Below are 25,570 nucleotides of genomic sequence, written 5' to 3'. Positions count from 1 at the left end.
TAAATTTATTCTCGGTATTTTACTCGGGGGCGCACGCTTTTCGTTGTCTCAGTTTTTGAACGCACGTACTAGACCACATTGAAAGCTAGATTGTTACGATAAAATGCATATGTGAATTTTTTTGAAATAGTCTGGGATTTTGCAGTCGCTCCCTCTCTTCCTCGCTCTCTCTTTCTGTCTCTCTTTGCTATACCCTTGGGAGACATTGATGTTGAATTATTGGCACGTTTCGTGAATGCAAGTAAAGCAGCAGGTGCCCAACGTGTTGCGGAAAAAAATGCTATCATACAGTCAGTACACACAAGTAAACAACAAATAACAGCTAATCTTAACACACAGGATAAGATAAGAGATATTACAATTATGATGAAGACACACGCTTCCTTCCGCCCCAAAACCAATGGAGGTAATTTTGATACTTTTGCCCTCTTATTTATTGGTGTTCCTGTTCAAATTTAAAACGAATCTGTTTTTTTAAATATGTGATTCAATCCAAAATTACAGTATGTCATAATACTTATTGAATTGTGAAGTATTTTCAGTATCTCATAAAATGTTTTCAGTCAGCTTGTGTTGTATAACCATACGTTTTATTTACACAACATTAGAACATAAAACAAATTGCATTGTGTGTGTGTGTGTGTGTGTGTGTGTGTGTGTATTATTTTGCATTTTTGGCCTGTAAACAAGCATTACTAGAAAAAAAAAAAAAAAATCATAGCATGCTGCCAGCTAATAGAGGAGCTTCAATTGAATAAAACTATAATCCCAATTTGGTATGCTATAGATCATGGTACCTGTCAAAGATGTCCAGAGGGAAATCTTGCACAAATATTTAGTGATTAAAATATGTAGATGTTGCCAGGAGAAACTGAGAGTGATGAATTAGCCCTGGAACGTCTCGACCAATGTGCACCTGTGACGGCCATCTTATTGCAGCTCATGGCCTGCACATACTCCTAGCATTAACTTTTTTATTTATTTATATATCACACATGGCCATGAGAGAAGCCTAAAATAGGGTGTCTTTAACCATTTGCTATTTCAGATGACTACCAGTGCACACAACTGGATGGGCAGCCACTATTGGGTCCTGTTGCATCGTTGGCTGTGTTACTTGTGATGAAGCACCCACTGGGATTTACCTCATTAATTTCCCATTGCAGTTAGATTTACAAAATCTTAAGTGAGCAGTTTCACATCCTTGAGGGCTCACCAGGGGCTCTGTGGAGCTGAGAGTTACCCTCCCTCCTAGGCATTCTCACATAACCTGTGCACTCCAGAAAAATTATGGTTAGCTTGGTGGTGTTATTTCAGCAGTGGTCACAGGAAGTACACTTAAAATAAGTGTGTTCTCAAAGAAACCTGTGCGTAGCCACCTATTATATGAGGCAGTGAGATGGTACACTTTCGATTCGGACTGTAGGTTGTGACATGCAGACAATAGTTGTCCCCACAGAATATGGAAAAACTTGCAGAGATTGTGAACTGAGACATATTACCTTGTGACAATATAAACCCTTTGAACTACTAGACAACGGAAGCATTTTACTAACAAAAAGCAGAGAGAGAAAAAAAAAGCTTGCTTAAGCAAATTTTCAAAGTCTCCTTTAGGTTTGTCTGGTGACTGGCCAGTGATGACAATATTGGCAAAATCTTAATGCCATTTCCATCTTCATTTTGATTGCTGGTTTGAATTTGGACTCTGAGATTAAGATTTGGCTGGCTCTCAAAATCATTAAACAAGGAGTAGTCTGAATCCTTATATATCATATAGACTTTATTTACTATATTGAATTTCAAGCAGAATGCTGTTGCAAACAGGGCATTGTCTTTACTACATGTAACAGTATAAGAACGGACAAGGAGGAGGCATGAACTGGCTGAACAGTCAGTGTAAAGTTTAATGATATTAACTTAAAACCAACAAAAACAAACAGGCCATGTGCATCTCTCTCTCTCTCTGGAACCGGCATCTCCGGCCACCCCTTATATCGCTCTCCCACTGATCAGCTGATTCAGTGCTGGCCGTGTTCCATCATGGCCCTGCCACTCCCTCCTACTCGTCACACTCCTACTCCGCCCGATTCAGGTCAGGGGATCCACCATCGGTGGTCCACCCTGCCCTCTGTGAACCTGGGGGATAGACAAGGGGAGGCGTGGGGAGAGGAAAGGGCAAGCGAGAGAGAGAGAGGGGAGAGAGAGAGAGAAGAACTTGCTCTCCGTCTACCGGACACACCATCACCCAGTCCTCAACTGCTTCTCTGCCCTCTGACACCAGCTCGCTCCTCCCCTGGTGGACGGCAGTGACCCCTCCGTCCCCAGGCACATGGCAGCGGCTGCTCCCCTGGCTGATGGCAGCGGCGAGGACTCTGTGACTGCGCATCCCTCCTCCCTCCCGGATTTCGGCACCTTTGTATGAGTATAATGACTCATACAAAGTCAAATGGAGGCGGGAACTGGCTGAACAGTCAAATGAAAGTTTAATTATATAAATTAAATTAAAACCAACATAAATAAACATGCAAAGTGGCCGCGTGTGTCTCTCACTCTCGAACCCCTTGTCTTGCTCTCCCACTGATTAGCTGATTCAGTGCCGGCTGTGCTCCATCACAGCCTGGCCACGCCCTTCTCCCTATCACACAACACACTAAGATCGCATACGTTAGGTATCATAGAATAAAAGCTGAGGTTGCATCAAACTTGATTAGTGGACAGCCATAACCTGCTATATGGGGCTTTTTTTTACCCAACCATTGCTGTATGTTTTCCAGCTCATTTGGATGCTGCACCCATAGCCCATTTCAAGCCACCCATGCTTAATGAAATGAATGGCAGATTCTAATGAGGTTATATCCATCAAGGCAATGAAAATAAGCAGCTCTTTCAGTTATTTAAATAGTCTTTTTTCAAAGGACATAGATTGTCCCTATGGTTGTGTCTCTGGGTGTTGCCATGCACCAGTTCCTAGCATTTTGCTCTACAGTACCTAGCCTTTTATCCCATGGCCATAAAAAAACATAAACATTGTTTCGATGCAGTTGCTTGGTAAAAAGTCTTGAGGCATATTCGTTTTATAAATTTAGTAGATGGAAGGTTTTATATTGCAAGCTGGATAGGTCTTGTATCCAAGTTTGTTTTTGATAGTTAACATAGTGAGCCAGGAAGGGTTTGCTTGCAGAAATCATTTAGCTGTCTTTATCAATTAATTATCCACAGATTAGATATCTGGTATTTATTGTCAAATTGTGCTTGCTTTTGTATTTATCCAGTGGAATGAAAGACTACCAGTAGAGGCTAGCTTTTAATCTCTCTCTATGCTACGCCTCATTAAAATGTTGGATGAATCTTGCATACACTCAATTAGTCTTGACTGGAAGTGCTATGCCACAGTGCCTCCTGTAGTCTTGGGTGCAAGGTGGTGCTTGTTCTTCACTCTGCAAATGACTAAACTTAATGTTGTTTAATGATAATTACATGACCCTCCCTTGCACTGTATTTCATATTTGTTTGATCAACCGTGTTTCAAATAGTTTTTCGAAATTGTAATATGCCATACGTGATATTCCATGTTGTTTACAGTGAATACATATTTATGTACTTTCATAAATTTGAAATAAGAAATAGTATTTATTTAATTTCTTTTTTGTATTCTGGGGAAGGCTTTCTCATAAAATCTTGTGATCAACATCCAATAACTGGATGAAAATATGAATCCCATAAATGTAGTAGCTCTAATGTAATGGCAGTGCTTCCTCTATCCTTCCTCTGACATCAGGAGTGCGGGTGTGCTTGTAAAAGCTGGAAAACCCTTCTCCTGTTCCAGAAAGTCTATAGTGGATCAATCATATGTGGTTAAGTCTGCAGCTGGTGCTGTGTGCGGTGAGACATGACCCCCCCAGCTTCCTCCACCTCTATGTCTCTGTCACTGTCACACACACATGCAACTCATGCACTTGTCCTTAAGAAGGAGTGAGAGATGAAGCAAGGTATATATAAACAAATCGATGAGCAGTTTTTTGTTTATTCACCCTTCATGAATGATTGACTCATCACTTTAGATTTAGATTTTGTATGTGTTTGTGGTGTTCGCTAAGGCAAGCATTACTATCACTATGTACTTACAGGTCTAGAGGTGGTTTCTCCAAAGTAGTCCTGGACTGTTTGTGCTATGAATTATACCTAAAATTCTTTGGCTTCTTAAAAAGTTGTGGTATTTATCCAAGCAATCAGACTAATACGAGCCATATTTCGGAACCAGAACATCATAGAGACATGGGACTCTTTTAAATTAGGCCATTAAAGTACCTCCCAGAACACCCTTGCAACCACAAAAACACCCTGGTGACCACATTGGAACAGAGACTTAGAATACCTTAGCAACTGCACAATAACTACCTGGCAACCACCCACAACACCCTAGCATTCTGGCGGCAAATTTTTCAAGCGCCAGTCTGATTTTCTTAAGAAAATATAAAAATGTACTTAACAAGTTTCATTACAAGTTAAGCTCATCTGACAGCATTTGTGACATAATGTTGATTACCATAATTATTAAAATATTAATAATTTTGACCTGTCCCCAGCTTATAAAATAAAAAGAAAAAAAAAAAGAAGCAAAAATCACAGTTATATAAAGTCACTTACAATGGAGGTGAAAGGGGCCAGTTCGTAAATGTTAAAATACAACCTAGTCTCTAGAATTAACTATAACTACATTTTTGTATGACAACGTGAAGGAAGTTTGTTTGAAATCTTTGCAAATGTATTAAAAATAAAAAACGAAAAAAATCACATGTACATAAGTATTCACAGCCTTTGCTCAATACTTTGTTGAAGCACCAATTACAGCCTCAAGCCTTTTTGTGTATGATGCTTCAAGCTTGGCACACCTATTTTTGGGCAGTTTCTCCCATTATTCTTTGCAGGACCTCTCAAGCTCCATCAGGTTGGATCGGGAGCGTCGGTGCACAGTCATTTTCAGATCTCTCCAGAGATGTTCAATCGGGTTCAAGTTTGGGCTCTGGAGTTCTCCCATATCCACTCCTTTGTTATCTTGGCTGTGTGCTTAGGGTCGTTGTCCTGTCGGAAGATGAACCCTTGCCCCAATCTGAGGTCCAGAGTGCTCTGGAGAAGGTTTTCATCAAGGATGTCTCTGTACATTGCTGCATTAATCTTTCAATCGATCCTGACCAGTCTCCCAGTTCCTGCCGCTGAAAAACATCCCCACAGCATGATGCTGCCACCACCATGCTTCACTGTAGGGATGGTATTGGCCAGGTGATGAGCGGTGCCTGGTTTCCTCCAGACATGACGCTTGCCATTCAGACCAAAGAGTTCAATCTTTGTTTCATCAGACCAGAGAATTTTGTTTCTCATGGTCTGAGAGTCCTTCAGGTGCCTTTTGGCAAACTCCAGATGGGCTGTAATGTGCCTTTTATGGAGGAGTGGTTTCCGTCTTGCCACTCTACCATACAGGCCTGATTGGTGGAGTGCTGCAGAGATGGTTGTTCTTCTGGAAGGTACTCCTCTCTCCACAGAGAAACATTGGAGCTCTGTCAGAGTGACCATCGGGTTCTTGGTCACCTACCTGACTGCATCACCTTGGTCTATTGATGGACTACGATCTTGAAATGGAATGCATAGACTAATAGTTGCCAACAAAAGCCTTCATCAGCCAATTAATAAGGACAACTGCATCTATGTGAACTTCTGCAGTTAATCCAGGATGGACTTCAAAGACATTGGTCATTAATCTTACAGTTCAAACTAAATAAATGTTTAAACACTGATTCTTAACACTTACTTAGTTTAATAATTTTAAACCATGACTTTAACTATACATAAGTAATATTTACATTATATTCATGATGTTAGCCAGAGGGGAACTGGCCCCCACAGCGAGTCTGGCTTCTCCCAAGGTTATTTTTCTCCATTAATCAACATCTTATGGAGTTTTGTGTTCCTTGCCACAGTCGCTTTCAGCTTACTCACTGGGGTTATTAATACAATTATTATTTAATGGCTTATTTTTAAAAACAATAAACAATCGTATTTAATCTAATTACACAATGATGACTCATCAACATTATAGACATTACAGTTTTATCGCCTGTTAAATCTTCTGTAAAGCTGCTTTGAAATGATGTGTGTTGTGAAAGGCGCTATACAAATAAAATTGACTTGACTTGACATAACTAAGGACCTTCTCCCTCGATCGCTCAGTTTGACCAGGCGTCCAGCTCTAAGAAGAGTCCTGGTGATGGAGGCCACTGTGCTCATTGGGACCTTCAATGCTGCAGACATTTTTCTGTACCCTTCCCCAGATCTGTGCCTCGATACAATCCTGTCTCAGAGGTCTACAGACAATTCCTTGGACTTCATAGCTTGGTTTGTGCTCTGACATGCACTGATAACAAGTACTCTCGCTAAATAGAGACGGAAGGTGTCAAATGGATCAAATGAAAACTGCATTGGAGAAATGCAATGGATTGTCAAACAAGCATATTTAGATTTTTTATATTTGGAATCGAAGTACTGGACTGTTCCGGCCCAATTTAACCCCTGGAGGCAGAACACTTGTATTCAAATTAATGGGAGAAATTGGAACACCCAACAGTCAACGGATGTGGAAAGGAAGTCCTGCTCTAAATAATAATAATAATAATAATATATATTTTTTTATATAGCGCCTTTCCAAGTCTTTAAGGTAAACTCGAGAGCATGCATGCACATTATCTATACACGCTAAACAAATTAATATACATTACATTACTGTGCTGGGAAATCTGTACATTATAAACAACTTGAGATGAGTGCACATTCATGGGGATCTGTTTAAAGGAAAACCTGGCAAGTGTCTGTACTCTGATTTATTTTTCTAAAAGTACTTTTACTTACAAGCTTACACTTGCTTGCAACGTTTAGACCATTAGGTATTCGTCAGGCAAAAAAATTATAATTTATAATAACAGGCCTAATAATCTTTCAACTTTCAAAGGAGGTAAAAATAAAAGCATAAGAAAACAGCGGTACACTTATAGTTAGATACACACTTTGGGAATCTCGAAACTGCAGCAGTGTTGCAAATTACTCAGAAGTCATGAATATTAGTAAACATCTTACAGAAACTTATAAACACATCGCGATTGGTATTCTATTCATTAAAGCATACTTCTACCAGAAAACATCATGCCTTGCAGCAGGTCAACAACTTCACCAAACAGTTAAAAACAGTTAAAAATCCACGAGAAGAGCGATTTCATGTCACTGATGAACAGCTGTTGCATTCGCTTCCCACTTCTCTGACACTCACGCGAGTCACGGCACAGTCAGACCTTCTTTCTGAGCTTACGGACATGACAAATTCACGCAAGGACGAATGACGCATGCATGCGATTTTGTGCCAAATCTGTCCCAACAGCTCTAAATAAAAGTCTCTATTTTAGACTTAACGTATTGAATCGAGTTAAGGCAAAAACATGGTTTGGAAGATGGGTTGTTTTTGTATTTGCTTGTTAATAACATTTTGTACATTTCAAACAAAACTAATTTATGTGATTGTGGTGTGTTAAATTCAGGGATTTACCGGTTATGGTGTTTACCAGATTACAGGATTTTCCAGTGTTATATTGTCATGACAACAACATTTTTATATTGGATACAAATTTACTCATACATGTGTAATGTCAGGAAGTGATTTTATTACAATAATATCATGTTAACACATATAATGTCTTGTGGCTACACTTTAAAACAGAGTGTGTTTTAATGTTTATGGACTTGCCACATTCACTTCCATTATGTAAATGCAAGTTTATGAATCAAAATAATATTTTGTGCAAGTTTGTGGAAACACATTGCTCATGCCCATAATCCTCTTGATTGTTTGTTTTTCTCATAGCTTCTGTTTAAGTAACTTGGAGCTAGGCAACCTCTTCACTGTCTTTAAGAGTCTTAAGATGCTGTCTCAGCTGTGTGATGTGTAAGGGGAGGCAGATGCCATAGAGTACCACTATGATTAGCATTCTCTGTGTCTCTCTCTCACTATAACTCTGCCTCTCCTTCCTTCTTCTCTTTTTCTCTGAACCTTTCTCTCTCCACCTTTGATGTGTCAGTTTCTTTAGATCTGCCCTGGCCTAATGCAGGCAAATGCAGGGCAGCAGGCCATCGGTAAACAACAGTGTTCTACCCACATCAATACAACAAGGGAGTTATTTGTTTTCCAGCCTACAGTTAAACACAACAAAGCTAGTAATGTGTATCACAGGAGACCTTTAAAACCAAATGAGACAAGGGAATTTTAAGTGGTAAAAAATCCTTAGGTTTTTCCTACCTGTCTTTTGAAAGATTTTTCACTCGCATCTATTTGTGTGATTACCCTAATCAGTGATTGCTTGTGTGATTACCATGATCAGTGATTGCTAAAGCACAGTCTCCCTCCCATGAGTTAAACAACCAATGGTAATGTTTTATGTTTTATGTTTCATAGTCTTATAGTCATGGTAATAGTACACCAAGGCCCCATTTACACCTTGCATTAACATGCGTTTATTATCCTGATGGTATCTGGATATTCTTTAGCTGAAAATACATTTACACCTTGCAGTCAAATGCATCTCCACTGCTATCAAATTTACCTGCACAAAATGGATAATGCTACTTGTATTACATCAGAGTCTGTGAAAACTGAAAATCATCTTTTAGCAAATTTAAAAAATATTGATGGATAATTCAAATTCTTTCCATCACTTTATCTATCAGAGGTTTTCATTCATAAAAAAAATGTTGGGCTGCAAAAGTTACATTTAGGGTTGCCGAAGCATCATTCGGTGCTTTGTTAGTTCAAAATATTTAAGTGCTAAAAATAAGTCTAGCTTCATGTGAGTGTCATGCAAGTCACATATTAGAAAACAGGACAGAGACGCGAGTGAATGGGGATCTAAGAAAAGAGATCAGATGTCCCAAGTGTATTCCAATAGAATAATTAATTGGATATTGTTCATTATTCACATGACAAGATTGCAAAACGGCAGTGTCTTTTGTGTTTTTTACATAGTGACTGCAGAATTAACAGAAAAGGGCAAGAATCCACAACACAGTACTTTAAAAATGGATAACTGTAGCATAACCTCATTACATTATTAAATATTTATCTAAGTTATATCCGATAACGAAAACACAGTTGCATTTACACCTTCTTTGAAAGTATTCAAAGTCTTTCCCTGACCACCTTCGAATGTGGCTTCAGTGATCCAATCATGATCCGTTCACAATGCGTCTTGGGTGCATTTACACTTGTCATTTAATTTGGTCAAGTGCTATCTGATAATGATCTGGTCACCGAAAATACATGTGCAAGGTGTAAATGGGGCCTTATGGTTCACAAATAATGAGAGAGTTGTAAATGGTGAATACATTTTTCAAGAACTATGAGGAAGTTTATGGAAACTACAGTATATACTGAGCAACTTTTCAGGTGAGAATTTCTCAATAACTAAATGGTTGTTATGTTTGAATGCTAAGTGCTGCTTCTGAAAGCTCCTCCACCACATGCCTACTGTATTACTGTATGATGAGTTCCAACCATGTAAATTGCTATTCTGAGCCTTATTGAAATGGCACTGTCTAGTTGTGCATATCCGATGCTTACCCATTCTTCTGTGCGTACAACACATCATAAAACTGCATGTGTGTATAAACACTTTACTTGGAGATTAAGGTAATTTGACAGAACCTTTTTGTCTTGTGAGTCCTCTAGATTTCCTCTCTCAAATAACATAACAATCTGTATCTCTTACTGTTCTAAGCAAAATAACCATGAGGAACGCAGAAATATGACATGAATGATTCATCAAATTGTGTGGCTTGTTAGCTTTCTAAGCTACTGCACTATTGGCCTGGCAAAAAATCCTATAGACAGATTTGCCAGTAACCATCCACCTAGTAACCAATCAGAAAACACTAGACACTGCATAGCAACGGTCTGGCAACCACAGATAGTGTTATGCTGGTGAATTTTGCATGGGCAGGCACCTCTCACCTTTTCAGCAAATGTAAAAATCTAGTTAAAATATAAAAATCTATTGATCCTCAGTTCTGATTTACAGTTTTGGTATTATCATAAGATGTAAAGTGACAATCTAATAGCTAAAGAGGGCGCTATTAAGAATATGTTGTGTTAATTCTTACATTCAAATACATTTTATAACACTGCACAAAAAGCATCATAGTTCTATATCATTGCAAGTAACATGAAAAGAATGTAGAACTCAAAGCCTGCCAAGTCTTTAACTAGATTAGAAATGCATAAACGTGCCTAAGCCAGATATATTATCATGACAAACCTTTAGCTTTGTATAATAATTTTTTATTAATTATCTTTACATTTATTGTGAAATTCTATGTCCTTATAGTTATATTCATGATGTCTCCTGAAAGAAGACATTATAACATTTTGTACATGAATGGGTTGTGCTTCATAGATTCTCATAGTATTTTCTTTCTTTCTCCTCAGATCCCCAGCTCAAGGGTATAGTGACCAGGTTATATTGCAGGCAGGGATACTACTTGCAGATGAACCCAGATGGATCTCTTGATGGGACCAAGGATGACAGTAGTAATTCTTGTAAGTTCTCCTTAATTTCATCACCATGACTGACCAATGTAACATCATTGCACATAATAAATAATCAAAACCTAAACATGTTTCAAAAGGAATGGCCTATGCTTGATACTTCTGGTGGGAGAGAGCATGATGCTACACTGATATCAGAACTACAATGTTACTCTTAAAAAGTGAGGCGTGCACAAATGCATATCATTACGTTTACTACACATACTTTTAAAATGTGTTACTGATTAATTTTCTGTTGTTATCACTGTTGCTGATATAGCAGTACGCTGATCCCTAGGGAGATATGTGTGTGTTTGTGTGTGTGTGTGTGTGTGTGTGTGTGTGTGTGTGTGTGTGTGCACGTATGAGTGTGAGGTGACAACTCAGGAGGCAGTGGTATATTATTAGATTCTACTGGGCCTGCTTTTCAAATGCTTCAGGCCAGCAGCTTAATTTGATTTTAATATGCAGCTGTACCAACAGAGAGAGACACACTGAGGGCTCTCTGTCAGTCACACTCAGAGAGAGATGACATTTGACATTTCTGACACACATAGAAACACACATACACAGTGCAGTCAACAACTGCAGATTTTAAATGCTGTATAACAATATAATAACATATCAGAGTCAGATTATAATTTGCCTTGAATTTGTAGTAAATTAATCCATGTATTAAACAAAAAATGTTAACTTGATTTACATTTCCTGAAGGAAGTAGCGAGACTACTGCTTCCGTTTTTGGCCAAATTATAATTGCAAACCCCAGTATACATAGACGGAGGGAGAGATAGACAGATTAATAGCAATATTTATTGATAAATCCTCTTGATGAAAGAAAGAAAATAGATTTTGAATGGCTAACATTCTATTATTGTAAACAATGGGAGATTTTCAAACTTCAAAAGTTTTTTTAAAGAAGTATAGCATTGAACAAATATGAAAATAAATAAAGTAGCATGTCTAAAGGGCATGCAAACATTCATCAAATTGCAGCATAAAAGCATTTTTATTTATTCAATTCTTTAATGAGTGTTGTCAGTTTGTTTCTCAGTGAGTGTGGACAAAATTGAGTAGTTACTGTTACTTTGAGTGAATATTGCTGCTACAATGCAACAATATGCAAAACAATGCAAGTTTTCCATGGAAAGATAACTGATTCCTTGTCAAGTAAGTATGACATCCAGGCATGTACAGAGGGGGTGGCTCAAGGGGCTCGAGCCCCTGCCCTTATGCTGAGGTGCCCCTCAAATTCCACCCAAAATGAAAGCTTGCACACCTAAATGATTTTTATTTATTTTTTTACTTTTAATAATAGTATGTAGAGGTGTAAAAATGCATCAATATTATGCTGAAACTTCCATACATCGATTATGGAATTTATTAATCAATTATAATGATTATAATACTACCCAATGTATCACAGATGCAGGTTCAGATTACATGCACATTCTCGCAACAGACACAGAGAGTTTGAGCAAGGAAAGAAACACACAATTTCAATTAAGAAAGTTTAAAAGTTTAGTTCTCGGATTTCTGCCTCATTATTCATAATTGTGCATGTCTGTATAGGCAAATTAAGTTTCTTGTTGTTCTTTCCTTCCCCACTTACAATATATGGTACTGTATATAGTGGAATATTTGGAGAATACACTTGGAAAGGTAATAACTTTAAAATAACTTTATTTATATAGCACCTTTCAGCAATCCAGCACAAAGTGCTTCACAAAATATAAAACACACTTAGTAAAACACAAGGTAAAAACAAACATTTACAACGTTGTAAAAGCAAGTTTATATAAATTAGTTTTAAAACGAGACTTAAAAACAGACACAGATTCAGATACCATACTGCAGCTTTGCTCACAATCATTATTTGTCCTTAACGTGTTACAAACCATTTATTATTCTGTGAGCCTGTATAGATGACATATTTTATTTTTATTTCAATTATTGGTTCAGTAAATGTTCCTGTGATGATATGCAAAACTATTATACATAATCAGCAGTCTACTTACAATCTGTTTGTGTTAAAGTCAGACATGATATTATCCTTTATTCATGTTGGCTGAATAATTAATTTATTATTTAACTTTTTTATTTTTTATTATGGTCCAAACCTCTCAGTACTCCATAAATACAAAGAGTAAAAATAATTTGAATCTTCTTACAGTTGTGCATTCATCTGTTCAACACAATGCATTACGCATTTATTTATAATCCACAATTACGTTTTTGAACCAGTGAATGAATCCAAAACCCATTTTTTCCCCTCCAATTTCCCTGTATAGTGCAAATTATACCATAATTTATATGTTCATGTTTAGCATATTTTGGAAAATAATTATAAATACAAATAATTTTATGACAAATTTTTTGAAGCACCCACCCAGTCCAACAGAGATTGTACACCCACTCGAGCAATCCACTCCCCCAACTCTTCCCCCCCTGTCGACAGACAGTTTTGAAGCGACTACCCCTTAAAAAGGTTTAGATCCCCTGCCCCTTAAAATGTCTGTCCCTACACGCCATACATCCCATTTGTGATCAGATTTTAAAAAGCCACATTTTAAAGCCCCCCACTAATTTTAGGGCATTCGTAGGACCACCACTATGACCACCACCAATTAAGTCTATTTGCAAACACCTCATGCAATAAGTGGTTGTAGCTGAATTAACTGCAGAAAGTTGTGGAAAGGATGAAGAATGAGAACAAATGTTTAAGGGACTTTAATACTGTGCTCGCGTTTGAAGACAAGAATGCCCTTGTAAGAAACCAGTGTGCCCACAGAGAACTTCCAGAAACTCACTTTGATGTAACTGTCCTACTCATCTTTTGCCAAACTAGAGTTTTCCAGACCAGAGCTTTTCTGAAATAATTTTCATTCAAGCACCCTGGGAGCACAGCCAATTACCAGTGAGTTGAAGTGTGTTTATTACACTGTAAGTTTAAATCACCCCTTTGGATGCACTTTGTGTCACCAGCTAGGCTGTTACTCGCCTTCAGTACAAACAATGGCCGTTATCTAACAAGACCGAAGAGCTGCTCCAACAACAAAAGATCCATTAAATCTTCCACACAATACCACTACCTCTAAACACCAGCCATCTCTGCACTTGCAGCCATCTAGTGCAAGATATCTGTTGCTACACACTGAGCATAAAAAAACAATTATTCTATGTAATATGAGGCCTCCGTTCAGTTTCTGTGCATCAACTTTAATGTATCACTCTATTTGTTGTTTATGCAAGCCGTGAAGTGTGGCTAGTGTTCTATTTAGTATGTGTCACATTTGGGTCGAGACTTGAAGCCTTTTTAAAGACAGTTGGCTGGCCAAAAGAGTTTGCCCATTTTTTTTTATCCCCTTTTCTCCCAATTTGGAATGCTCAATTCCAACTAATTAGTAGGTCCTCGTGGTGGCGTGGTTACTCACCTCAATCCGGGTGGTGGAGGAGAAGTCTCAGTTACCTCTGCTTCTGAGACCGTCAATCCACACATACTATCACGTGGCTGTTTGTGCATGACACCGTGGAGACTCTGCATGTGGAGGCTAATGCTACTCTCCTTGATACACACAACTTACCACACTCCCCATTGAGAGGGAGAACCACTAAACACATGGAGGTTACCCCATATGACTCTACCCTCCAATTGGACAATTTGGTTGCTTAGGAGACCTGGCTGGAGTCAATCAGCACACCTTTGATTCAAACTTGTGACTCCAGGGGTGGTAGTCAGCATCGATACTCGCTGAGCTACCCAGGCCCCCAAGTTTGCCCATTGTTTCATTTAAGTCAGAAATCTAATCATTAACAATGGTTGCTAGTACACAAACTTGTACTCATCATTTGTAAAATTCTCTCATCATTTACTCACCCTCATGCCATCCCAAATGTGCATGACTTTCTTTCTTCTGCAGAACACAAACAAAGATGTTTAGAAGAAAATCGAATTCCTGGAGGTCCATACAATGCAAGTGAATGATGGCTAGAACTCCATATATCACATACAGGTATCATAAAAGTAATCCATATGACTCCAGTGGTTTAATCCATGTCTTCTGTAGTGATCCAATAAATTTTGGGCGAGAACAGACCAAAATATAATTCCTTTTTCACTATAAATCTTGACAGTCTATGTGGCGATCCTGATTTCAAGCTTGATTACATTTCCTATGTGCATCCATCAAGGAAGGAAGTGTAATCGAGCTTGAAATCATAATCGTGCCTTGAGACTGCAATGGCTAGATATTCAGTTAAACATTAGCTATATTTTGGTGGGATTGCTTCAGAAGACATTGATAAAAATACTGGAGTCGTATGGATTACTTTTATGATGCTTTTATGTGATATTTGGACCTTCAAAGTTTTGGTCACATTCACATTGTGTGGACCTGCAGAGCTGAGATACTATTCTAAAAATCTTAATTTGTGTTTTGCAGAAGAAGAAAGTGTCATACACATCTGGGATGGTATGAGGGTAAGTAAATGATGAGAGAATTTTCATTTTTGGGTGAGCTGTCACTTTAATACTCACCCCCCAGCTCAAATTGTGCAGCTGGTCGAAAAGAGGTGAGATATTATTATTAATATTATTTTGCAACCCCCCAGAACACTCTAGCAACCACCTAACTATGCCCTTGTAACCATATAGAAACATGCAAAAAAAAAAAATAAAACACTTAGAAAGCCTTAGGAAATTATAACAATGCCCAGGAACCACTCTAGCGTCATGACTGCTGAAGATTTTCCACTGGCAAGCACCACACATTTTCTTCAGAAAATGTCAAAATGTATTTTTATTATTAAAATTTAATATTAATTCAAGAATTAAGTCGATCATATTTGAGATATAGTTTTGAATGCACGGTAAGTTTACACGTTGACGTGTTTGTTACATGCATGCTCAATGTAAACTGTATTGTCTTTACAGCGTTGTTCAACCTCATCCCTGTGGGCCTTCGGGTCGTTGCTATTCAGTCTGTGAAAACGGGCTTGTACATCGCCATGAATGGAGAGGGCCATCTGTACACATCAGTGAGTACACAGTCACATACTTAAAAGGGTCTCTGGTATGAGTTACAGAAATGTAGATGATTGATCTCTTTGTTGATTCTTTAATCACTTCAACTCAATCAATCCTTGCTGATTTGGCTTTAGATTTTTGTGAAGAATTCAGAAAACAGGAAGTATAGCTGGAAGTTTGCCCAAGATTCTATATGACTAATTGGTTTAGGACATTTTTTATTGGCAAGAACTTTTAAGTACCGGTAATTCTCCTCACAAGGAGCGCACCAGAGAGTCAATGCACAATTAATTCCAATACAATTTGATGTTGGCATGTTGCTAAGAAAACAACACAATACTCCAATAAGCATAAAACTACATAGCACCCACAGATGGTGAAACGGCACATTAGATTGAAGGATTAGATATTAACATTTAATTGAATTTTAGTATTTATAATCATAATTTGTCTTGATTTGACCACCACCTTGCAGAATTTGTCCAATAGAAGATATCTTAGGAGGCAGAAAAACCTCTTGCCTTGAAATGCTGTCTTGGTAGTTAGCTCACTACAGTAGGTTTTGAAACAGAGCTGACTGGATTTTAAATGTACCATAGTTTAACATAAAAACCTCATCTGCAATCTGCACTCCCTCATTCTCAATATCACTCAGCAGCTCAGAACATGGCATGGCCTTCTCATTTACAGTGACACATCAGCCCAGGCTCACAGCTGACAGTCCTTTAGAACATCTTGTGATCTGTATTTTCTTTCTGTAAAAACATATAATGCGTTTATACATTCATTTGACATACAGTAGTACTGGAATTGGTATAGATAGCTAAGAACAGCTGACAAAAGTAAATTATAAATGCCTCAAGTGGCATATTTCATAATAAAGCAATAATACATAATATAGCTTGTCCTGTATTGTGTCCTTGTGTGCAATTATACATGAAAACCAATCCCAGATATGTACACTAACAATAGTATTAGAGCATTAATCATTTTGCTATATCATATCATAGTGCGTTTATTAGTGCTGTTATTATTTGACAGAGCACTGTTAGCCATTGCGCATTGTGATTATATGTGTATAACATAATAATAAACTAATCTAACACATGTCTAACATAACAGTAAACCAAAATGAGGTACACTATACTGAAAACTTGGCATACAGAGAAAGAGTGGTAATGTATGAGATGCCCATACATGTAATACAAGTAAACAAGTATTGTTAGTCTTAGAATAATAGTAATATGGACATGTTGACATGCAGGAGCTGATACCTGGTACCTGGTAACAAGCTAAAACCTCCAATGTTCAACCATAGCTGACCCAGCATATTTCATTGGGGAATGACAATCTTTCCTGGGCAAATAGGCTTACTAATAAACTCTATGGATGTGCCCACACACTCTCTCAGCCTTCTATCACTGCTTCTTTTCTCCTCTCTCTCTGTTCTTGTGTGAATGACTCAGGTAATGGCTGAGAAATCTCCTCTCCTTTTTTCTCTGTCTGCACTCTGAAGTTTGTGCATTAATTTTTTTTTAATTATTTTTCCTTTCAGTGAGAATGTGCAGTTACTGGCTGACCCTCTTTCTATTAGGGGACATTTCTTTCTAGAGAATACAATAAGTGTACTTATCCTGTAGATGCCCTCTGATTTATGTCAGCACTATACAGCAAACATGAGTTTGACCATTGTCAATACTGTTATGTAAAAACTTCACTTCATATATTTTATAGTTTTATATTCATGTGAAATTAAATACATGACACGCTTCAATGAAATGCATTGTTTAGCATTTATAGTATTTTGTTATATACCACTACACTACTACACAAGAAACGGAAAATAGACCAGCTTGTGAATTATTAATATTCTAAGAGAATACCACTATCCACAAAAACTGAACCACTAAAACTGATCCAGTGTGGCTAAAATTACTTTTGGAGCACATTTGTGTCAGATTCTACTAGTCCCACATTTTATTACATCACAAATTAATGACATTTTATAGTGTTTATATGATCATCGTCACTCATATCCCTTCATCAGTCAGACACAAATGAAGGCACCACTTATTAGTTGTTCTCCATTCTCTCTTCGAGTCAGGCTTAGAGAATACTACAGTGCCGTTGAATAGACCAGCATTCCATTTAGCATCTCTTGCACTGCATCCTGATCTTTTGTCTGGCAGGCCTTTTTGTACAGCTCGGGAGTACAAGTGACCTGATAGTATTGAAACGTCCTGGAGTCTCAGCACAATAGACTCATGCCTTAGAGAAATGAAAGACTTCAATAATCTTCAATTTTTTAATCCAAGTCTTTTGTTCAATGGGCTGAAACTTTGCTCTCATCTATCCTGTTGATTTACATAGGCTGATTCATTCATTGGAATAATAATCAAGCTCATTTTCTGGGTGGCTGCAGGTGTGACGGTTACATGGTTATATAAATACAAAACAGTATTTTCTCTAAAAAACAAACATGCTTGTAATGTCTCTCTAGTAAACGAGAAATCCACATTGGAGCAAATGGCACAGAAAATGGAAAAAATGGCTGCACGTTTTAGTTGCTGTATGAAGTTATTCCACCTTTAGTTGACTGATTTGGCTTTTTGTTACTTGCCAGCTCTCTTCAATACTGTTTGTTCCCTTTACAAAAAGCTTCACTATGATGCTGCGCTTTGCTAAGCGCTTTTGGGAACAATCCTAGTTGTGACGAGCTGTGAATATGTGTGTAACACGTCAATGAACATTGACCGGAATTTATAGCCTCGGCTGATGTAATCATTAGATGCACAGGTGGCCAGGCTACTCTAAATGGATGCGTCACCAGGTGTCGTCAGTTCCTCTTTTTTCAGAGCAATTCTGTGTGTGTGTGTTTTACAACCGGTTAAAACTTTCTTTCCTCTGCTAGGAGTTAGAATTTGTTAGGCTGTGTGCAGTGAACCTTTTCTCCTTTCCTCTTCATTCTAAGAAAATAATATATATATTTAAAAGAGAGCATGACTAAAAGCCGGGGCAAACGATGCGTGTTCCCCTGTTCTCGCATCAGTTTTGCTCTGTTTTTTTGGGGGAAGAGCACACTGCTCTCGCGTTGCAGCAGGGCAGGTGCGAGCACTGCGATTTGCTTTCTGGCAAAGTGCTTCGCACTCACCTCGCTCGCTTCCGGGAGTCAGTATCCACACTTAGTTCGTGGGGCTCTCGCATGGATTTGGCTGAGGAGCAAGAGACGGGCTTGTCCCTATTTCTCACTCTCTCCCCAACCCAGCTGGTCCTTCACATGATCTTGAAGCGCGTTCCGATGCCTCTTTGGTTCATGAGGGGGACTGCGATTCTCTTCTCCCCTCCTAGCTTTCCGTCCACAATAAAAAATCAGCGGAGGAATTGCTCGATGTGGTTACTCATGCGGTTGCCAGACTCCAGTTGGCCTGGCCACGCCAAAAAGAGACTCCCAAAGCCTCCAAATTAGGGGATAAATATTTATCTAGCAATCTGGGGAAGGGAATGCCTCATCAGTCGCTTCCATTCTTTGATAACCCCCATGAAGAGCTTTCTCGCTCATGGAGGAACCCCTATTCTTCCTGTGTTCACGTACCCTCGACGTCATTATATTCGACTATCGTGGGTGCTGAGGCATGGGGATATTCAGTGATGCCGCCGGCTGAAGAGACGCTTGTGCGCTATCTCTCGCCGGGCTCGGCATCGTCACTCAAAAAGCCCTCTCTCCCCTCAAAGCCTTGTAGGACAACCTCCACTTTAGTGGGAAGGGCTTATCAAGCAGCAGGTCAGGCTGGTGCTGCTCTGCACACTATGGCTGTATTACAGGCATACCAGGCTGACCTGCTGGACGACCTGAATGTGGGTGCTGCGCTCTACGAACAATCCTTCTCTGAGCTTCGCCGAGCCACAGATCTTTCTCTCCGCGCGACCAAGCAAACAGCCCTTGATATTGGCCGGTCTATGTCTGCCTTGGTCACCGCAGAGAGACACCTTTGGCTCAACCTTTCAGGCATCAAGGACAAGGACAAAGTTTTCCTCCTTGATACCCCGGTTTTGCCCACTGGCCTATTCGGAGATGCCATGACCACGGTTATCTCCAGGTTCCAGGAGGCGAATAGCCATGAGGAAGCCTTTGGGCAGTTCCTCCCTCAGGGGGCGGGTCCTTCGGCCCCCCAGACCCGCCTCGGTCCTGTTAGAAGGGAGGCTCAAAAGCAAAGCGTGGCGAGTCATGCTCCTCCTCCCAGGGATTGGGGACAGTCTCGTCCACCTCGGCCGCCCTGAAGCAAGACCTCAGGACCATAATTTCTAAAAAGAGAAAACCCTGATGGTCTTGTGCCTAGATTTAGGGGGTAGCTCCCCTCGAAGCCTTTCCATTGCCGCCACCTCTTGGTGTTTTTCGGGTGGCAAAGGCTCCCATCAAAATGTGGGTGTTTTCGCTGTTGTCTGCATTTATTCAGGACGTGAAACACTCGACAACCCCTCAACAGGAAGTGTTCAAATCTAATACCCATCTCAAAGATCCTGGCAGCGTAGAAACTTCTGCCAGATATATACTTTTTCTGTGGGTCTTAAAAACAGTAGGAAAGGGCGTCAGGATTTAATTCACCACCGCCTTCCGTGTTTCAACGGCGTGGTTCTCACTACCGAAAACCGGATTTATTTTTTATGTCTACTGTGAAAAGCAAATCTCATGGTTAAAGGGGCCATGAAATGTGTTCCCCTTCCAGAGAGAGAGTTAGGTTATTACACTAAGTACTTCCTGGTTCCCATGGAGGGTGAGGGGTGGTGTCTGGCTTAGATCTTAAAGCTTGAACTGCCCAGTCTGGGTGTTCTAGATGTCCAAGATGCTGCCTATTAAGACGATCATGTCTCAAACCCTACGTCTCGTTTGGCTGGTCACAATCGATCTTATGATGCACTTCTTTACTTCATTTAGAAGTTCTGCCACAACACAGGAAGTTCCTGAGGTTCGCTTTTGGGGGCGAAGTCTTCCAGTGTCAGGTTCTTCCATTCAGCCTAGCCCTTTTTACCCACACATTCACAAATGCATGATGTAGCGCTGACACTTTTGCGACTCCGGGGCTTCTGCATTCTGAATTATATGGACGACTGGCTGATCCTAGCACAGTTCCAGGAACTGGCAGTTCAGCACCGGGATATCATCTTAGTTCATCTGGTTTCTCTGGGGTTGAGGCTCAACGCCAAGAAAAGCGTCCTCTCTCCCATTCAGAACACTGTCTATCGGGGCATCGTATGGAGTTCAGTCACAATGCGGGCACAACTGTCTCCCGCTAGAATTGAGTCCATTCAGATCACCCTGAGAAAAGTCAGGCTAGGTCAAGGTTGCACTGTTATCAGTATCAACGATTTTCAGGTCTCAGGGCGCCCATGTCCTCGGTGATCCCTCTGGACCTTCTGCTCATGAGACCATTTTTGTTGTGGCTCAAAGCCAGGGGATTTCTTCCAAGGGCCAAAACCCCTAGGCTAATAAGGGTTATGCGCCTCAGGCTTCGTTCTCACATAAATCATTAGGGAGATCCATGTTCTTGTCAGCTGTTTTTCTGACACGTCGGATTCTCCTTAGGGCCCAGGGTAGGCTCCTGTCACTCAGGGCAGTTATATCCCTGGATGCCCGTATGTGGGAGCAGATTTACTGTCCAGACAGAAAACACCAATGGGGGAGTGAAAACTCCACCCTAAGGTAGTAATTTGCCAGAGTTCACCAGCAAGGGTCTTGCTTCTTACTGATAGCACCACGCTGGCCGAACAGGGTTTGGTTCTCGGAGCTAATTTCTTTCCTCGACGGCTCACCTTGGGCAATTCCAAACAGGAAGGATCTTTTATCTCAGACACAGGGGACAGTATTTCATCCCTGCCCCGAATTGTGGAATCTTTCACTTGGCCCCTAAGGGCTTTCTCCTGAGCTTATCGAAACCATTTTAAATGCAGGCTTCTTCCATTTGGAACAAGTTTGGGTGAGATCGTATAGGACAGAAGAGGACCTCTTCTCCTCTATGAACAGCGCAATGTCTCCTCTACTTCTCCCTGAGTCACCGAGCCCCCTTGGGTCTGGACATTAAGACACATACATGACCCAGTATGCATCTGTATGCAGTTCTTTCCCCGGTTTCTCTGCTCCCGGGAGTCTTGGCTAATGTTCACCAGCAAGGGTCTTGCCTCCTACTAATGGCCGAACAGGATATGGTTCTCGGAGTTAACATCTCTCCCCGACGGTTCGCCTTGGGCGATTCCGAACAGGAAGGACCTTCTTTCTCAGGCTCAGGGGACTTATTCATCCCTGGCCCGAATTGTGAATCCTTTCATGCTTGGCCCCTGTAGGGTACCAAATGAGGTTCACTGGGCTTTCTACTGAGGTTATCAAGACCATTTCATGTGCTAGGGCTCCCTCCACTTGGAACTGATCTGGGTAGATTTTACAGGGCAGAAGAGGACCTCTTCCCCTCTGTTGATAGTGCAATTTCTCCTCTACTTCTCCCCGAGATACCCAGTCCCCTGTTTCCTTCTAATAAGTTCATATTACAGAACCAGCTAACTGCCAGTTTGCTTCAGTTCTGGATTTTCTGTAGAAAGAACTGTCAGCGGGCACTTGCCTTGCCACTGCCAGGTTCTATGTGGCCTCCACTTCGGTTTGCCATGCCTTGGTGGGCGGGGTGCCCTCTAAGAGGCATCCTTGCTAGGACCTCTTCATAGGGTAAGACCCCCCTTTTAAACCTCTAGAGTCAGCGTTTGGTAGACTTCTGACTCTCAAGATGGTTTTTCTTATGGCAATTACGTCTCTAAGGAGACTTGGTTACCTACAGGCTCTGTCTCTTTTGCTGGCCTGTTTTGAGTTGCCCCAGGTATGACCAAAAGCATTCTTTACACCCTGACTACCTGCCAAAGGTGCCTTTCGCGACCCTTGGCCGGTTATTCTCTAAGCCTTCTGTGTCTTGAATGCGAATCAATATATGGACCTGACATTTTAAATAAGCTTCACAGTCCTGTGCTAGCCAAATGCAGAAACAGCACAGGTAGTGAGACACCGTCTTCATGCATTAATGAACAATAAGGTCAAAGCTACAAGCTGGCTTGGAAATTAAAATCAGAGGACGTGCCATCTACAGTATAAATAGGTCATTCTTTCATTCTGCTGAGCTGAATAATACCACAATTACTTTTGCGTCTTTTCTATTATTGTCATTTGGCATATACTATATATAAAGTAATAACTGCATGTAACCCTAGTCCTGTGTACCATTGTGCACTACAGACAACCCTTTTGGAACACAGACACTTGTGTAACAGCCTATGGGTCAAGGCAGGACAAGATGTCAATATTTCTTCAGGGATTTTTTTTGTGCGAACTTACTGGCATTGCAAGATGTGGCAGGGAGCATACTAGCTCACTCAGGAGTCAAGCAATCATTCAAAGGTGGATAGAGTGTTGGAGGGAAGGTGTCCTATGAAATCACAGAGTAATGGAGCCCCACCAGTGAGATGGAGCTTGGTGCGCTGATAAAGTCTCGCTCTGCCAGCTTGTGCAACATAAAGGGGTCTTAGTTGGAAATACAGTACATAGAGAAAACAAGGTCAGGTGACTAATGGAGGCAAAAGCAATTTCTCTGTCAGAAAACATCTTAATGGAATGCTTTGCATGCTCTGTGACAGCGGCAATATAGCAGTGCCAGTTTTGTCTCTGTTAGTTTGGCCATGACTTAAGGCAAGTTTGGCCACATTTTGAATTTACATACATTTTTGTCGTCTATTTTTAGCCATGTAATGACTTAATGCATTTTGGAACACAAGCTATGAACACAAAAGGGCTTTATGGACTGAAGCGTATACGATAGTTTGCTTATGCAGTATTTATAGCTCTTTTTTTAAACAGTATGTTGCCTTGTTGCTTCCTGAGTTTTGAAATGTGGGGCTGACACATCATGTCATAGTCATATACATAGTCATAGTCAGTTAATGTAAATAAATTGGTTAAAAATGTATTAACTTATTTGTAGCACTGGGAAGGCAATTCATTTTAGTGAATCATTTCATTTGGATGGTTCTTGTGGCACAGCTTGCTTCTTAAAAACAAAGAAATTGGTGAATTGCTGCTGTTTATGCTGCTGTTTTTTTTTTTCTATAATTATGAGTTATATAAAAATTGTGTAGGATGTTTTGTTGTTTATTTGTTAAATTTAATACATATATATATATGTTCAATGTAATGTCGTCACCCTGAGATATTTAGTTTTGTGCCACACAGCACTGTTTTAAATCAGAACAGTATTTATGTAGCAGAAAAGCAATAGTAATCTTTTTGAAATATATAGCCATGTTTAAGGTGATATTATAAATATAACTATATTTATAGTTAATTTAACTAAACTCAGCAAAAAAAAGAAATGTCCCTTTTTCAGGACACTGTCTTTTAAAGATAATTTTGTAAAAATCCAAATAACTTTACAGATCTTTATTGTAAAGTATTTAAACAATATTTTCCATGCTTGTTCAATGAAGCATAAACATTTAATGAACATGCACCTGTGGAACGGTCATTAAGACGTTTAGCTTACAGATGGTAGGCAATTAAGGTCACAGTTATAAAAACTTAGGAGACTAAAGAGACTTTTCTAATGACTCTGAAAAATACCAAAAGAAAGATGCCCAGGGTCCCTGCTCATCTGTTTGAACGTGCCTTATGCATGCTGCATGGAGGCATGAGGACTGCAGATGTTGGCAGGGCAATAGATTTTATATATATTATACAGTCAGGTCCATAAATATTGGGACATCGGCACAATTCTAATCTTTTTGGCTCTATACACCACCACAATGGACTTGAAATGAAACAAACAAGATGTGCTTTAACTGCAGACTTTCAGCTTTAATTTGAGGGTATTTACATCCAAATCAGGTGAACGGTGTAGGAATTACAACAGTTTGTATATGTGCCTCCCACTTTTTAAGGGACCAAAAGTAATGGGACAGATTAACAATCATAAATCAAACTTTCACTTTTTAATACTTGATTGCAAATCCTTTGCAGTCAATTACAGCCTGAAGCCTGGAATGCATAGACATCACCAGATGCTGGGTTTCATCCCAGGTGAGACACTCGGTGAGCCACTTGATTATTAACAAAGAGCCACTTGTGTCTCAAGAGCCATATTTTCCCGACCCCTGTCCTAAACAGTTCGTCCGATTTTCCCCAAATTTGGCTCAGATCATCTTTAGACCATGCAGACAAAAATGTGTTCATATATTTTTGAAAGACCGAACTGTTCTCGAATAACTCACGAAGAAATTTGACGAAGAGCACTCCGAATAAATTGTTAGCCTATGTTTCCGTATCTCTTCAGCGTATTCTGACCAAACTTGGTGTGTGTCATAAAAACCATGACCTGAGGGTACCTGAGCAGTTTCGGCACAGCGTCACCTACTAGTTACAAGATACAAAAAAATAAATGTATATGTATAACTTCTGAACGGTTTGTCCTAAAATCACGAAACCGGACTCTTTAGATTCTAGGTATACTGTGTCAAATTATACCAATTTTGCCTGTGTCGGCCATTTTGAATTTTGTTGTAAAATGCTGTATATTAAAAATGCATTTGCATATCGTTACGAAACTCGGTATGTGCCATCGGCATAATATGTGAAATCTTCAGAGTGCCCTGAAGGTGCTCAACAAGTTTCAGGACAACGCTAGCTTGTGGTCAAAAAATAACGTAATATAACAATTGCTATAACTTTTGATAATTTTAGCCTATTGTTTAGGCTACATTTGTCATGGTCGGTTAAACTTCCTGTCGGCCATTATCAATTTAATTGAAAACCTACTTTTTCAAACTCTTCCCACTGCGATAATCAAATTTTCACAAAATTTTGCTCAGATCTTTAGACCATACTAATCAAAAGTTTTTGTGTGCTTGCA

General features: G+C 39.7%; 1 protein-coding gene across 2 annotated transcripts in view; it reads left to right on the top strand.

Annotated features, from left to right (window-relative positions):
* The window catches only part of LOC127658598 (fibroblast growth factor 14), a 185,674-nt gene that overhangs the window by 97,911 nt on the left and 62,193 nt on the right, over positions 1–25,570 (top strand). For both annotated transcript variants that reach the window (XM_052147973.1, XM_052147974.1), the window contains exons 2-3: positions 10,517–10,627; positions 15,549–15,652. In XM_052147973.1, coding sequence (XP_052003933.1) covers positions 10,517–10,627; positions 15,549–15,652 — 215 coding nt within the window. The remainder of the gene's footprint in view (positions 1–10,516; positions 10,628–15,548; positions 15,653–25,570) is intronic.

Source organism: Xyrauchen texanus, chromosome 18, assembly GCF_025860055.1.
Source record: "Xyrauchen texanus isolate HMW12.3.18 chromosome 18, RBS_HiC_50CHRs, whole genome shotgun sequence".
NCBI lineage: Eukaryota > Metazoa > Chordata > Actinopteri > Cypriniformes > Catostomidae > Xyrauchen > Xyrauchen texanus.
Note: the sequence above shows the minus strand (reverse complement) of the source record. Positions and strands in the feature narration are given on the sequence as shown.